This window comes from Mustela lutreola, chromosome 18 (assembly GCF_030435805.1).
Source record: "Mustela lutreola isolate mMusLut2 chromosome 18, mMusLut2.pri, whole genome shotgun sequence".
Taxonomy (NCBI): Eukaryota; Metazoa; Chordata; class Mammalia; order Carnivora; family Mustelidae; genus Mustela; species Mustela lutreola.
Window position 1 is genome coordinate 29,289,092 of NC_081307.1, and position 17,691 is coordinate 29,306,782.

The 17,691-nt window shown below is 40.9% G+C and overlaps 1 protein-coding gene across 7 annotated transcripts in view; it reads right to left on the reverse strand.

Annotated features, from left to right (window-relative positions):
- Positions 1-17,691, reverse strand: part of TENM3 (teneurin transmembrane protein 3) — a 437,342-nt gene that overhangs the window by 149,262 nt on the left and 270,389 nt on the right. For all 7 annotated transcript variants that reach the window (XM_059156026.1, XM_059156025.1, XM_059156023.1 and 4 more), the window contains one exon: positions 11,054-11,292. In XM_059156026.1, the coding sequence (XP_059012009.1) occupies positions 11,054-11,292 (239 nt within the window). The remainder of the gene's footprint in view (positions 1-11,053; positions 11,293-17,691) is intronic.

Sequence of the window (17,691 nt, forward strand, 5' to 3'; positions counted from 1 at the left end):
GGAATTAAATTGACTGTGATATTGGTCATAATTACAAGGAAATGCCTATGAAAAAACAAATTAAAATATGCAAGATGCAAAATTACTTGCATGCATCTTTTTTTTCTTAGAACAAAGCTATCACCCCCCTTGGGGTACTTGGGTGGCTCAATTGGTTAAGGGATTGATTTTTGGTTTGGCTTTGGTCATGATCTCAGAGTCCCCAGATTGAGCCTGTGTGCTCAGCAGGGAGTCTGTTTAAAGGTTTTCTCTCTCTGCCCCTCCCCCTGCTGGTGACCTGCCATGCTCTCTCTCAAACAAATACATAAATTAATAAATATCTTTTTTCAAGATTTTATTTATTTATTTGAGAGAGAGAGAGAACAAACAGTGGGGAGGGGCAGAGGCAGAGGGAGAAGCAGACTCCCTGCTGAGCAGGGAGCCAGATGGGGGGCTCCATCCATGACCATGGATCATGACCTGAGCTGAATGCAGACACTTAACTGACTGAACCACCCAGATGCCCCAGTAATCTTTTTTTTTAAAAAAGAACGAAGGGCCTCATATTCTAGAATCAAATGCAGTGATTTTCAAGGCAGCCTTGGATGTCCTTCTACAGCTCTGGGAAATATACAAGAATATGCGAAAGGCTTTCTCTTCTTTAGAGGCACAAAAAGGTCTATGAAAAGTGATGAACAGGACAAAAATCTCACTAGTAAAGGCACAAAGGGAAAGATCAGTCTGTGGGGCAAATATTAGGGAGAAATGACAATTCCCGGATGAAGCCAGCCGACGTTATGGCGGGCCCACTGATGAAGAGCCCACCAGGAGAAGAGACCTGTTCTGTCAGGGAGGACATTCAACAGGTAAAGGAAAGATCCAGAGCTCTTATTTTCAAAGACACTAAATATTATCTCAAAAAGCATCTTGGCATTATACAAAAGTGGGTCTGGATAAAATAATAATTGTTCTTTGATTCCATTTGGTATGTGCTTAAAAAGCACAGAGGAAGGGTCTTGAAGTAATGCCTTTTAGGGCCAACTCAGCAATGGAGATCGGACAAGCTGAGCGATGTGATTTTCACAATGCAGAGCGATGTGATTTTCATTTCCCAGCAACGTTTGAAATATAAGAAGTGTATGTTCCTTAAATTTCTTCAGATAACAGATTAATAGAGTACTCACAAATGTTTATTAAGAATTGAGACACCGTTTCTTTTCACAGTTTTAAAACGATCTTCTGGGCATACTTGATAAACAGAACTCTTCAAGTATATATGTTTGTTATCTACAATTAAGGGAAAGGAACAATCCAAAAGACCATAAATCAGAACAGACCATACATTTTTGTGACAATTTTAAATCCAGTTGCCCCAACTTTCCAAGTAATATTTCTTTCCTCTTCTAGGTGTTAACTACAAAATGGGTTCCTAGCTATACGGACTCAACAAAGAAAACAAATGAATATCATCACTTTTTTTCCCCCTCTCAGACACATCAAGATTTTACCTTTATTATATCACAATATATTGGTTTTAATTTTCCTTAGAGTTGATTTTTTGGGCCACATTTAGACTTATGTGGTCACACTTAAAATCTGTCCTAAAATCAACATTTGTCTAAACACATAATCCTACCTATCATTCAGGCTTTAGCAGGAAAACCTTTCTCTAATGCTCACACTTCGTAAGTTCTGCCTTTTATGCAGTCTCTAGTCTCCTACATTTCTCCTTTTTAAATAGCCCTCATGATGACAATTAAATGTTCAGTTTCCATGCCCTGAGATAAAATCTCGAAGAGAGCGAGGGCTGTGTTATCTTGTTCACAGCTGTACCTGTCACAGTGTCTTAATAAATGAAAATTGAATGAATGATGGATGGATGAATGGACAGTCACTTCCTTCTCTGGTGTGACATTACAAAGCACTAACAAAGGAACCGTGGAACCTTAATTTCAAGGAAGAAAGACGAGGTGTGAGGAGTTGGCAGACATTCTAACGGTATGCAGAAACAATAAATTAAAAGAGTGGATACATATGTGAGTTTTATTTTACCTGTTATACTAGAGGATGAGACATTTGTTTGAATGTAGATTCAATAGAACTTAGAGGTGTTAGGATGAATTCCTTCCTAAAACTCCTAAGCATCTATCAAGTTTGTAAAAAATCGTATCTATGCCAGTTACTTTTCCTCTCATTCTTCTGAAGATATTTCTCTCGGAACACGCTGCTCTCAGTACCACTAATGTAAAAGCAAATGGCATATGCAACACCAATTAAATATTTATGCAATGTAGCACTGAAATGGTAAATATTGTATTATGCTTTCCACTTGTCATTAGGCAGGAGATGTTGCTACATTCCACAAAAATGATAGCCTAAAACACAGAAAACAGCACCGTATTTCACAGAGAAGATATTTACGTCTGGCAGGAACTGGAGTTTAGATGGCTTTAAAGGTATTTCTTATTGTTGTTGTCCTTGGGTGTTTTTCAAGTCAGGGAGATCTTTATATTTGAATGGTAAAAACAGTCTGCATAAACAGAGTGTTTCTCATATATTATTTACTTTAGCTGACCTCGTATCAGGCTAAGAGTAAAACAAATTATTTTGGGGGAGGAGAGGAGGAGTTTATTTCTGACATTTGTATTAATTTCTTGAAACTGGTGATTTCTCTTTCATGCATAGTAATAAATAATATGAGGATAAACTCCAAACTGAACATTTGTATGTTGTGCTAATGAGAGCAACAAAAAATTATAATGTCCAAAAGTGCAGTATACAATCTTTTTCTCACGTTAGGTTCAACTCAGAAAGTCACTGAGGCAATTACACAGGTTTGAATATAATGGAACTAAATTCCAAGCGACCTCTCAATCTTTGCTAGGTTCTTCTTTATGACATGGGAAACCAATATTTTCTATAAATTAACTAAGCTCATATTTTCTAAACATTTCTGTAGTTCACACTGAAAGTCAGGATAGAGTGCAAATATGACAAAAGAGCTAAACTTTTCTGTGGATGCTGGAGAGATACATATCTATATATAGATATTATATATATCTGTGAATACACACACATATACACACATACACATATATGCAAATGCATACACACATATATGGAAGCACAATTTCACTCATACAAAGTGCTGTCCTCAATAAGGAAAAAAAATACAACAATCTAGAATGGGTTCTTAGATTGTTTTCTTTTTTGAACTCACAGACTGACTGCAGAGTGCTGTAGTGATGTGCTTTATCACATTACTAGTTTCCTCCTCTCCTAGCGGGATCAACTATTCCGTTCTAATCCCGCACTCACCACTGAATCAGGCATAAATATGTCCTTAATTTCATGTGTCTAAGGAAAAAATAAAATATTGATATATTGATTTAAAATTTTTAGTTTGTAAGTTTCAACTCTCTAAAAATAGGCAATATTTTTTTCTTCAATATGATGAAATCACATTAGTATTATTAAAAAGCCAGCATTCCATCTTGGGCAAAATGCATTTTCTGAATGTAATGCAGCCGGGAGTTAAGGGAAGAAGCCGTAGTGAAAAATGGTATGTAATTCATTGCTTGGTTATGTTCTATCACCCAATAAAACAGCACTTTTATTACAAAGACATGTCCAAAAAGAAAAAAGAATGTCACAACACATTTTATTTTGCCATATATATTTAAATGGTTGATTTTTCATGAAGCATAAAAGGCTGGCGTGTTTTTCCCTCTGACCCTGAGTTGCATATATATAGCTAGTACCATAATCAATTTCAAGGTACACGGAGAGGTAAAAATGTTCATAAAATGCAAATCAACACAGAAGTAGGACAGATAACTGCCACGGAATCATAACTGCAATGAACCTAAATTCGACAGGTTATGTTTTGCTAGATCTAGGGAATGCTTATGTTGTTAAACAGCCTTTTTAGCAGACATGTGACAACATCTATTTTAGGAATCAGTTGGTAGCAGCTGTTCAAAGGAAATAAATAACTACACATGTATTTTTTAACCGAAAAAGAATATTGAAAATGCAAGTAGTTCTTTGCTTGACAGCATATGTCAGGAGTCCAGAAGAAAAACAATGCTGAGTTATTTCTTATTATTAGGAAATGAGCTGACAAACCAGTCCCTTAAAAGTTAAGATACTTGCGGGATAGGGGCAGGGCAGGTGGCAGGGAGGACCGTGGAGGGTTTGGAAGGGAAGCGACTACTAATAGAACAGGGTACCCTTTCTGGAGGCGATGGAAATGTCTACAATTGAGTGTGGTGGTTGCTGTAAAACTGCAAATGTTGACTCTTACACTTCCAATGGGTAAACTATATGAGATGTGGACTATAACTCAATAAAGCTGTTATAGTAAAAAAAAAAAAAAAGTGTCATCCAAGGAATTATTTGTTGGGGTAAACCGGAAAGTGGAATTTGTTAAGATTTTTGTTTTCTCTCATTTTTCTCAAGTTTGAAGAACAAGTGCAAATACTTTTGATGCTACTCTACAGGGGAACTGATCTGAATTTTTAGACTCTGCCTAAAAGTATAGGGAAATGCTAATGAGATTATTAAATGTTCCTCATGGTGTCACTGGAAGTTTGACTTGATTTTGTTGCTGTTTTAAATGGGGCTAACATTTATTTTGACTTAATTATTTTGACATTTATTTTGACTTAATTATTTTTCAATAATGCTTATGATTTATGATAAGATTTATGGGCAAATTCTGTGTGTGTGATATCAAAATTTCAAGGTCAGCTCCCACCCAGGAAAAAGAGCATTCTGTGAGGAAAGAATAATCAAGGCTCCTACTCATTCCACAACTGCACAGAAGCAAAAGTAACCAACAGACCATCCCTTTTTAAATCCATTCTTTGGTGTTATATTTACTGGATATTGGCCCATCTTTTAATTTGCTAATTTTAGAACAGAAAAAAGAGGAATGAGTAAATTCAGGCTCAGAAAAAGTGGCACAAGTATTCCTTTGGTCGGTCTGTATCACTAAATATTGTCATTGAGTCTTCTCTTTGTGTTCAGTGGAATTTCAATTGTGTAAAAACACACCAACTTAAAGATTAATGCATTGAAGGAGGATTTTAATTGGGAGTTTGGTCATCTAAAGAAAGTTGTAATGTGACTCTGTCAAAAAGAAGCTGGCCACGGGTACATGCTTGGAACATTTGACTTTTAAAATTAGGCTATGATCAATGATGGCATATCTATTCTATTATCTATCAGCTATAACTTCTCAATTCTGCTCACTCCTCTATCCCAACAGTGTTTCATGATCTCCAACCTAGAGTAGTTTTCTAATAGCTGGTCTATACCTATGCTGTTTAAATGGTAGCCACTAACCAAATGTAGTGATCTGAAGGGGCACCCTAGTTTTATAGCAGTAATGTCCACATTAGCCAATCTACAGAAAGAACCTAGATGTCCATCAGCAGATGAATGGATAAAGAAGATGTGGTATACATATACAATGGGATATTACTCAGCCATCAAAAGAAATGAAATCTTGCCATTTGTGACGACATGGATGGAACTAGAGGTTATTATGCTGAGCGAAATAAGTCAATCAGAGAAAGACAATTATCTTATGATCTCATTGATATGAGGAATTTGAGAAACAAGAGAGAGGATCATAGGGGAAGAGAGGGAAAAAGGAAACAAGATGAAACCAAAGAGGGGGACAAACCATAAGAGACTCTTAATCTCAGGAAACAAACCGAGGGTTGCTGGAGGGGAGGGGGGTATAAAGAATGGAGGGCTGGGTAGTGGACACTGGGGAGGGTATGTGCTATGGTGAGTGCTGTGAAGTATATAAGACTGATGAATCACAGACCTGCACCTCTGAAACCAATAATACATTATATGTTAATAAAAAATATTTAAGGATTAAGTATTGAGTATGAGGGATATACATAAAGTATTAAAAGGTTCATTCAGTGATAAACATCTGATTAAAGAATAGGAACCCCCTAGGGGTGCCTGGGTGGCTCAGTGGGTTAAAGCCTCTGCTTTCGGCTCAGGTCATGATCCCAGGGTCCTGGGATGGAGCCCCACATCGGGCTCTCTGCTCAGCAGGGAGCCTGCTTCCTCCTCTGTCTGCCTCTCTGCCTACTTGTGATCTCTGTCTGTCAAATAAATAAATAAATCTTAAAAAAAAAAAAAAAAAAGAATAGGAACCCCTGTAGGGGAGAGGAGGAATAAGAGAAGAATGACAATTTCAACTACATTTATAATACTGCTTTCCTTAACCTGGGTAGTAGGTACATGAGCTTATATTCTGCTATTCTTTATACTTTGAATCTCTTAGAAACTCTCTATTATAAACTTCAAAAAGTAAAAACAATTCTAAAAATTAAAAAAATGGTAGCCACTAGCCACACGAAGACATGGGGACATAGGGAGAGAGAGAATCCCAAGCAGACTCCCTGCTGAGCACAGCGTCCGACTAGGGGCTGATCTCACCATCCTGATACCATGACCTTACCTGAAATCAAGAGTCAGACCTCACCTGACCCATTGTGCCGTCTAATCTCGTGAACTGAACTCTTCTTCATCTTTCCGGCATCACCTGCCTGATCAAGTCTTTCCCCAACACCTTCAGCTAGGGACCCATATTTCCCTTCCCTACTCTTCTAGTTTTTGTTCCTAAGGCTCAAGCTGCTATTGAAACTATGTACTCTTAAAAGTGTGTTCATGTATGACACTTGACCATGAGCTTCTGGGAAAAAGCTAATTTGAACCTCTCGCATTTATCAGAGTACCCAGAAAAATGTTGACCTAAAAATAATTGTTGAAAAACCATAAAAGTACCAGAAGAAAATTTAAGTGAATTTAAAAAAATACTGTCTAGAGTGATTAAAGACTTTATAAGGTATAATGTGACATTCAGAAATCACAGAGAGGGGCACCTGGGTGGTTCAGTCAGTTAAACGTCTTACTCTTGATTTCGGCTAAGGTCATGATCTCGGGGTCGTGAGATTGAGCCCATGTCAGCCTCTGTGCTGAGGGTAGAACCTGCTTGAGATCGTCTCCCTCCCTCCTCCTGCCGGCTTGTGGGCTCACATGTTCTCTCTCAAAAAAAAAAAAAAAGAAAGAAAGAAATTATAGGGAAAAACTGATAAATTTAATTACCTAAAAAAATTCGATATGGTATATGGCAAAAACAATTATGAACAAAATTAATAACAGATTGGAAAATATATAGCACATATGACAAATGACTCATATTCTAAATAAACACTTGCAAATCAAAGGCAAAAAAGGAGAAAAGCCCTAGTAGAAAAATGGGAGAAATGGACATTCTTTCTTTCTCTCTCTCTCACGCGCGCGCACACACACACACACACACACACACAAATAGAAATGGTCAATATGTCTGAGAAAAGATATTCTGTAATAAATGAAAACAACAATCAAATGTTTTAGCCTGAGATTGTCAAGGGTCAAAAATCTTGATACTAAGTGGCATTGGTAGTTGTGTAAACAGGGTAATTTGGAAATAGTTTGTCAAAATGTAAAACATACCCACTATTTTGGTACATCCTTTCAAAGGATTTATTCTGATAAAATATTCGATCAACCGGAGGCACCTGGGTGGCTGGGTCAGGTGAGGTCTGACTCTTAATTTTGGCGAAGGTCATGGTCTCAGGATTGTGAGATCAGCCCCCAGTGGGGCTCTGTGCTCAGCAGCGAGTCTGCTTGGGATTCTCTCTCTCCCTCTGTCCCCACCCCCCACCGCCAACTTCATATGCACTCACTCTCTCTCTAAAATAAATAAATAAATCTTTTAAAAATATTTGGTCAGGGTGCCTGATGGCTCTGTCGTTGGGCATCTGCCTTCCACTCAGATCACTATCCCAGACTCCTGGGGTCGAGCGCCAGATCAGGCTCCCTGCTCAGGGGGAAGCCTGCTTCTCCCTTTACCACTCCCCCTGCTCATGTTCCTTCTCTCCCTCTCTCAAATAAATAACTAAAACCTTAAAAAAATAAATAAAAAATAAAAAATTTTGGTCAACTGGACGGACACACACACACACACACACACACACACAAGAAAACGGTCACTGAACTTCTGGGAACTGGTTGAACATAGCCACTAAATAAAATCATACACATACAATGTTTTTATAAGTGACAAGTGAGAAAGCCTGGTACCAAATGCATTAAAAATACGGAACTCCATATGGCGTGGACAAACATCCGGAAGGGGTATACCCCAAGAAGTTTACGAGTGGTTACATATGCAAGAAGTTCACAGTGACCTACGGGAATATATTTTTGCTTCCGTTTTCACCCTTTCTTTGTTCTCTGAAAGTCTGATAGGAATAGAAAAGACAAACAACAAAACCTGTTCTCCTCTCCTACTTGCCTCCGTTTTAGAGGTGACTCACCTTGACTCTGCTGAGGTAACTTTATCTTAGAGAAGAGACATGCTAATATTACATTCTCCTAACTTCTCACGACCTTCCTGGCAGGTGACAAAGAAAATTCTGGGACAGAAGTAATTCCTCAAGCTTTCTCTTTTCTTTCTTTCTTAAGGCTTTGGCTTTATATTGACAGTCAATATGAGAAAAGGGACCTCGAAGGGAATGCGGAAAAAAAAGTATAAGGACGGCGGTACTTTTGTTAAAGGTTGTGAGGTCAACCTGATGAGGACATCGGTCTCCCCATCGATTCTGGGTTTATCAGACTGATCTAAGCCGGACAGGCAAAGGTCCCTTGTCCCCATCTCTGCTGTACACCATGTCAATAGCAAAGGACAACCTTCCCTGACGAGGAGTGCCCTGTTCTTGTTTTCAAGGGTGAACACAGTCTCTTCGGCCTGAAAAGATGGATCGTGCTAACTGATGAACAAATCCTTTACCTGATTTGAACTTCAATGAAAAAAATCATTGCATTTGTGTATTCGTCATTCAAGTACAGGAAGACCAGTGAAAATGGTAAGTGTATTTGGGCTTAATTAAAGCAATGGAAGTATGAGAAAATTCTTTGAGGATAAAAGTAATTTTTGCCAGAGAACAGTTAAGTTCCAGCACAAGAATGAGATCATAACGAATGTTCGACAAATATCTGCTGAACTGAGTATATTAACTATGTAATTTGTGTGTTTCCATGTGGGGGCAAGACAAAATCAGAGGGACAAGTGGATGATAGTGAGAAAAAGTATGGAGTCGTGGAATAAAGAACAATGGGCTGAGAGATAGGAAAACAGGCAGTTTGAAGAAAAGGAACATTTGGAGTGTTTACTCAGAAGTCGGATACTCAGCGATATTCACTAGAGGCCCTTGAAAGGAGGACACGTCTCACAAATCACAGAGAGCTAATCTCACATCAAAATGCTATTTTTTCCTGCTAATCACCCACTGTAAGTAAAACTGCATGGTATCAAAACTGATATTCCCAATATTGCGCATCTGGTAGGCAATCAGAAAGGACGCTTACCCACAGAGCAACAACACAGACATGGACTGCCAGCCCCACACAGTTCTTCATCGGTCTGGCATGTACTGTGGTAAAAAAAAAAAAAAATCCCCTACAAATATGTATGCTTAATTTATCACATCCCATTTATGCCTCGTGCATTTTAGAACCTTTTAAAATTCTTTAGCAGCACGCTGCTGACAGATACAGATAATTTATACAACTAACGAGAAGGGATTCTCTTAATGGCTAGGTATTTTCCAGCTGAATACTAGAACTCCATCTCCGAATACTGATTTTTTTGTTGTGATGGTCCTCATTTACCTTGAGTGTTATGAAAGAGCGTAGCGACGGTTCAGGAGCGTGGGATCCTGGCCAAGCGACAACCCTCGTGGTACTTGCTTAGAGCATTTTTACAAGGAGGGAGTTAACTCAGATTGAAAAACGACAAGAACGTTTCATCTCAGATGGACAGCGGCGCTACAAGGTGGTGTATGAAGCCCAGTGACGGGGGTAATGAGGTTTTCTCCAGGTTCGGTGGGAAAGGGGGCCCTAATTCATTAGTGATGTCTGCCACGGCCAAAGGATCGGAAGTAATAGTATACAACATGCCCCAGAATTGCCATCTCTGACTCAGTTATCCCTAAAATTCCTTCACGCTTTACAATTCTATATTCCTCTTAAATGTCGTGGCTCAAAATGGTTATTTCACTTTCCAAAATACATCATTGATAAGGAGTATGGAAGCTAATGACAGAAACATGTTCACGGCAAAAGCACCACGCAACTACACATATGGTTCCATAATACTCGTATTCAGTTCTAGAATTTCAGGGGCATCACAAATTGCATTGTAAACCTGAGGATGCATTACTGGCTGTGGCTCTTGTTGGGTAAACCATATCACTTGTGATGAACCTCGGTGGATGCTATTAGCATTTCGATGTGGTCATTTCTGGGATTTTCAAAATCCATTTCTGATAATCCAAATGCTCATACAGTTATGAAACAGTTAAAGAAAAGCACTATTTACAACTTCTGTTAGTAGCTCCCATCATTTGGGTTACTATGAAATGAAAACCATGATCAATATGACATCAGAAAAGATGAAAAATCCACATGTATGAATGAGTATGTAAGTCGTTCGTTGTGTTATGGATGCACAGGTCTCTGGAGAGTGTGGCTGAGACCAGGATGACGGTCCTGAGTGACAAGCTTTACACCAAGATAGCTGAGTTAGCAGACAGGTGTGTAATCTAGTACAAGGAGCAGAGAGCTCCCCGTCGAATATGCATTGAAGGGATTCCTGCGCAACATTCCTTCCTGCAAGTGCATGACTGACTTCGTGTACATGAGATGTCACAGACTTAGCCATGTTTCAAGAGGGATACACCAAACACAAGTTCACACTCTAGTCTGCGGCTAAGGATAGACCTCAATTTTGGGGCAAATGCAGCTTTTCTATTTATCCAAATTTGCCCGAAGATGACTGAAGACATTCCGTGGATTGACAAGGTATTAACTAATCCCTCCTCCAGAAACTAAACCTCGTAATATCCTTCTTGGCCACCTAAATGGATGAAACCAACAAGACCACCATCTAACATCCCAACGTATAGACAAAGTAATTGTCAAACTGGGTTCTTACCTATAAAATATGAGAGGAGTATCGCCAGGAGCACGGAGACCCCTACAGCGCACAGGGCAGTACATTTCCAGCTACAATACTTGGAAGACTTCTTGAATTTAAAAGCACTTCTTGATAGCGTGTTTCTAGGTAGTGGCCGAGTAGGCGGCGAATAAACAGAGCCAGATGCCATCGTGTATCCTGGGGTTGCAGTGCTGAACAGTGGCGTTGTCCCTGTTCCTGTTTTGAATAGGAAATGCCTGTGGAACAGAAGAATTATCATCAGAAGATACAGATATGCTAACATGTGGGAGACAGTCACAGCTATCCATGAGCTCTTCTCCCTGTCTTCTGTCTCTCTCATTACCTCATTACCTCTATTTAAAAATATTAGAAATTAAGGAAATATCTTAACCAACTCATATTGGTGACTCTGATGACAGAAATTGACTTGTAAAGTACACAGAAGTATTGATGTACACCGATTATTACCGTCCCTTCAAGTAGATATCTTGAGATGCTCTGCAGTTATTCTAATCACACCATTTCTTGCCCAAAACCATTCAGAAACTTCCTTGTATGAACTGTACTAAGAACATAATCACATTCCACTTAAGACAAATCACATCACCTTAAAGCTACACATTGTGTTTTACGACTACATGAGACCACATACTCGTATAAACATAAGGATGCATGATCATGTTGATGTTCTGCAGACAGACTTATTTTTCTGGAATTCCACGGAAACATTCTAACCCCAGCCTGCTCTCCCACTAACAAGCACTATCAAGCTTGGCCACAGGCAGCTGGGCAGGTCTCAAGGGATGCAAACCGATTTTATTTTTAGCTTATGTCAAACATAACTGGGGAAGGGGGAGAAAGAGGAAGGAACCACAGAACACTTCTAAAACCAACCTAAATAAATGAAGGGGTCAGTGAAGCGGGTTTTAGATCAAATACAGAAACAGTCTCTAACAACTGAGCTGGATGGCAGTGGAGGAAAATGCCTCTAGAAGTTGTACGTTTTGAAAATGTATAAGCAGAAATTACATGATCACATGACAAGAGAGCTGTATAAGAAATTCTCCAGGAGGGGCGCCTGGGTGGTTCAGTGGGTTAAAGCCTCTGCCTTCTGCTCAGGTCATGATATCAGGGTCCTGGGATCGAGCCCCGCATCGGGGTCTCTGCTCATCGGGGAGCCTGCTTCCTCCTCTCTCTCTGCCTGCCTCTCTGCCTGTCAAATAAATACATGAAATCTTAAAAAAAAAGAAAGAAAGAAAGAAAGAAAGAAACAAAGAAATTCTCCAGGAACGACAGTTAATATAGATTCCTATTAACAATCAAAGTCCCCAAATTAAAGAAAAAAAGTACCATGTTTTTCATGGTTTATATTTCCTGTTATACCAATAAGTTATTGTGAATTCACTGTGTGTCCTAACACGTATTATTATTTTCTCTAATAACATGTCCAGTGAAGTCAACAGACTGTTTTCTCTTACATATTCAGGAGGTTATGGGTATTCCATATTGGAATATTCCACGACGGTACAACATTCCACTATGGAATATATAGGGAATGTATGTATGTAATATATATAGAATATTCCACTATGGTACAATACAGTTTCTGTGAAAGATGACTATAGATGGTACATAGCTGAATATTTTAAAATTTTACTACCGATGTCCTTATTTTAATGTATTAAGAATACTGAATATATCAAATAACTTAAGGGCTTCACAGGGCAGAACTCGGAAGCTAGACTACCGAGGTTCAAATCCTGATTCACTGCTGACTGTGCATATGTCCTTGGGGAAGTTACTCCATCTCTTTGTGTTCTGGTTTCTTAATCTGTAAAATGGAGACAGTAATAGCCTCTACCCTTCAGGTTTGCTGTGAGGCTCAAAGGAGTTCATATTTGCTGTCAAGTGCTTGGAATATGGTAAGCACAGCAGCAGTGTTAGATAAATAAAAGAGTCAGACTCATGAGTTTATGTGCATTACTGCTTATGAATATTGTTGTGAGGGCTAATCAGGTCCTTAAGTCACAAAGAATCCATTTCTAGAAAAGTACTAAGTGACTAACTATGTTGCCGGAGTAGAAACAGTGCAAAAGTTATGAAAGTTTGCCTAACACAAGTACAGCGGGAAGAATTCTGGAGTAGAAATCAGACCTGAGTTTAAGTTCCTGGTTGATCATTTCCTACATACGTGACTTTAGGAAGCCTCAGTTTTGCTTTTCATCTGTAAAATGGAGCTAATGATTTGCTTATCTCACAGGGTTATAAACCCATTAATGTATCTAAAAATGCTTTGTCGGGGTGTGTGAGGGGCTCAGTCAGTTAAGCATCTGATGCCTTTGGCTCAGGTCTTGAGATCGAGCCCCCATTGGGCTCCCTGCTCAGTGGGGAGCCTTCTTCTCCCTCTGCCGCTCCCCCTGCTTGTGCTCTATCTGTGTTAAATAATAAATAAAATCTTTTAAAAAATACTGTGTCAAACACACAATTAGAAAGATGCAAATGATCAGTTGCTACTTCTATAAATTATACTAGTAACTGTAGTGTGAGTCTCTTCCCATATGGAGGTACTTAGCAGGGCAAATTTTAAAGTTTATAGTCTGAACTAAATGTTACACTGGAAATAGCATTTTTAAAATCTCCTACCATATCCCTATTCAGCATGGTCATTAAGAATGTGGGCCCTGGATCGAGACTGGGTTGAAATCCAGACTTTACCTATAATGAGCTGGATGATATCTGGTGAAGGACTCAAATTTTCTGCATCTTGGTTGTATCATCCATAAAATGGGACTATGAGTAGTAGCTACCATGTAGACAATTGTATGAGGATTCAATGGAAATAACACACGTGCCGTGTTTCTATTAGGACCTAACACAAGGTAAGGGCTCAACAAGCCTCAGCTATTTATCTTCCCAAAGTCACAGGCTGCGTATTCCAAAAGACCAAAAAGGATCATTTGGGGCCTTCAGGTTCCAATTCAATAGGTAACAACCTCTAAAAGCCAATGCTTGTAGAATGAATTCCCAGTTTTACAAACTTGATACAAGAAGTTCTATACATGGGCAGGGATTCCGGAGGAGAAGATGGATTGAAACAGACCAAGAAGGAAGCTGATCATTCAGACGAGCTGTGAGCAACCTCTTACTGTGAAGGACCGAACAGAAAACCCTGCAGCCTTTTCTGGCCAAGCCCGCCCAGGACGGCAGCCATAGAGCATACAGAAATGATCGTGTAGGGGCTGTATTCAAAGAAAATCATGCTAATGGACACTGAGATTTTAATTTTATAGAGTTTTCCCATGTCATGAAGTCTTCTTTTTCTTTCTTCCCCATGAAGTCTTCTTTTTCTTTTTTACACTTTTAACTTTCAGTTAAAAGTGTAAAAACCATCTCTAGTTCATCATCACCACAAAAACAGGTGACAGGCTCGATTTGACCTGTGAGTGATAGTGGGTCTCCTGATTTGAATTCTTACTTTTTTTTTCTTTTTAGGACTGTGCATGAAGCATGAGCAAGATGTTCAGGAGCCCAGAGGAAGAAATGGTTTCCTCGATGTCATTGGAAATGATTTATCCAGGCAGTCTGGAGAAAGCATATGCACGGCTCTTGGGGAAGACGACAGTCCCAGGGACCGGACACTGGTCACTCTCCGTCACACCCACACCGTCACGCGCGCACTCTCTCTTCTAAGTGCTTCTTATAATCAGTTCTTATTTATCCACTTGCATGGGGGGCGGTTAAAGTTGTACGGTACTCTTTATTTATTTAAATTTTTTTTTTTTGACAGAGAGCAAGATCACAAGTAGGCAGAGAGGCAGGCAGAGAGAAGGAAAAGGAATCAGGCTCCCTACTGAGCTGAGAGCCTGATGCGGGGCTCAATCCCAGGACCCTGGGATCGTGACCTGAGCCGAAGGCAATGGTTTAACCCACTGTGCCACCCAGGCACCCTGTACAATACTCTTTAAAATGAGTTTTTCCTCCTGAAATTCTCCCCGCTCAACCCCCTCGGCTGTCTGTGCTCGACTTCACTTCTCTCGATTCCAGTGGCTGCTTCACTGCGTTGGCCCCAGGAGAGAGGAGACAAAATGAGAAGCAGAAAGAGGCCGGGTCTCTAGTTGGTTTCCTACAGCCCCATCTACTGGGGTACAGCCATAATGTCGGGGAGAAATTCGAGGTGAGACGGAAGGGGTGACCCTCCAGACAAGGAGGGGAATCCTGCAGGAAGGGAGCTGATCAAACAGAGACTTCAACAAGGCCCAGGGAGAGACGCCTGCCCCCCGCTTCGTAGGCAGCATCTTGGGGAGCTGGCATGACTCCAGAGAGGGAAGAGGCTCTCTACTACTCTCACACCACGCATGGGGGTACAGAAATAGCAGAGAGCACTACCTCTGTCCACAATTATGGACAGAAACAAGCTGCATTTGAATAGCGACCAGCATGGCGGCCCATGGCCAAAGGCAGATTCCATTCCCTTGCCTTAGTCTTTGGTACCATGAAGAACCTCTGGGGAAAAGCGGACGTAGAGCGGATTTGGGATGTAACCAAAATGTGTGAAAGATACAAAATTTAAGAGATTAAAGGTTTGTCTTAGATTAGAAAAATCTCTCTACTTATTATCTAGGAGGAGAGAAACGGGGAGAGGTTGGATGAACGCAGAAGATTCCCCATGCCTCAGAAACACGGGCCCTGCTCCTGGTTTCCCGGTGCTGGAGAAATGGAGACACCAGAGCGTGTCTGCAGAACCTGACGGAAACAGAAACCTGTACCTTAAATGTCAGACGGAGGCCTGGGGAGGCCTCTGGGTCCCAAAGACCAAACGGACGGGTTTGGAGGTGTTTCTGTTGGGGAGAGCCTCCCCGAGATTTCGGCATCTCAGCAACATTTGTAGGAAGGAGAATTACTACTGTGGCTTCAAGAGTAGCTTGGACATCACAGAGTGTCCCACTGGGCCTGAAGAGGCCACACTGGTGGGGATGAAGGTTGTCCTGGCAGTAACGTGGCCATCAACAGTGAAGGAACAGATAGCTATGTGCGGACTCCACCACGATCATACGAAGAAACAGACCAGCGGGCTCTGAAATTCCGCCATCTGAAAAGCATCCCACGAGTTTTCTGAGGAGAGAATTATTCTATCACCGAATTCACCATCCAGAAATGTCTTTCCATGTGTCACTCCGGTCTCTCCGCATCCTGTGACTCTCTGCCAGGTCATTCCAGCCTCAGGAACATGCTTCTCATGTATTTAAAAAAAAAAAAAAAAAATCCTGCCAAAATTACTATCAAAACCAGACGGTTTTGACCCGGCATCCACATGAGGTTTGGAGAAGAAAGGGAGAGATTTTCTTTACTTCTCAGACCGTATTTGGGAATGAAAAAAGCGAATCCTGTGAGAATATCCCCCATTGTATTTGGCAATAAAGCAGCAGCTTCTTTTTTAACACAGAGCACACGGGCGCAGGCTGATTCGGTTCTGATGTGTCTAATGATGCCCTGCGTGTCGCCTGCCTCCAGTCCCTCTGCTCTCGGGGCCGCCGTTTCACTCTGGTGATGAACTAGAGAGGCGCACTTGAAGACAGACTATCAGAGACTGAGATGAGGAAAATCAATTTCAAAGCCCCGAAGACGGCTGGTGCGGGAGGTCACTGAACACTACCCGTTGCTTTGTGGCTTCGGAATCTTGAGGGGGGGGATTCTATTGAACAACAACAACAACCAGCAGACGAGGGCTGGGGAAACTCGACCGCCTTATCCCCCGCGTAGCCGCGCCACCGGCCACACGGAAACAATTACTCTGGATTCAGCACAATTAATAACTGCTCCTTTTCCTTCTGAAGTTGAAAGAGCTGTTTCTTTGTGGATCTGCCTTCAGGACCGATGAGCCTTTTCATTTCAGATTCTGCCTTCTGTCCTGGCTTCTATTTCTCACCGAGCCTGGGAAGGAGCTTTCTACGGGTCATGCCACAAATTTAAAATTGGGAGGGACAGGACTGAATCCCTCCATTCTTTCCTGCTGTCCCCATTCAGACTTTGGGGTCACCGTTAGTAACTCGATCCTGCAGGTTTCGCTGAGGGACTCAGGGGCAATTTTCAATTCCTCTTCTGGCCTGCCTGTCCTGTGCAGTCCCCTCCCCCCCAACCCCCTCCCCCTCAGGAGTCCCCCTACCAGAGAACCCTGCAGTCTTTCTTTTATGGCCTGCCTGTCTTCCTTCCCTCCTTCCCGCTTCCTTCCTCCCCATCTCCTGTCTTTTCCCTTCCCTTTTCCCCTTTCCTTCCTGTCTGATTTTCTGTGGGGTTGAGAAGTTCTTCTGAGTTCTTACACTTCAACTGCCTCTTCCGAATCTACTTGGCAGAGGCAAAGGTGATGCGAAAGTAACATGTTCATTTCATGTTTCCTCCTCTCAGATGAAACGTCATGGCTTAAAGGCTGGATCTGCACACTATCCTGAACTACTTCTGTACCTCCCGTCGCGATTCCCCCTGCTCTGCTCACAGGCCTCTGGCCACTGCCTCTTGTCCTTTGTTTTGCTTTCTTCCCCCTATGTCTTTGCAGGGATGTTTCATTCTTTAGAAATTCTACACTTTTGATTGGTTTGTCTTTCAGAATAATAAACTACAGAACTTACGATCATGAAATT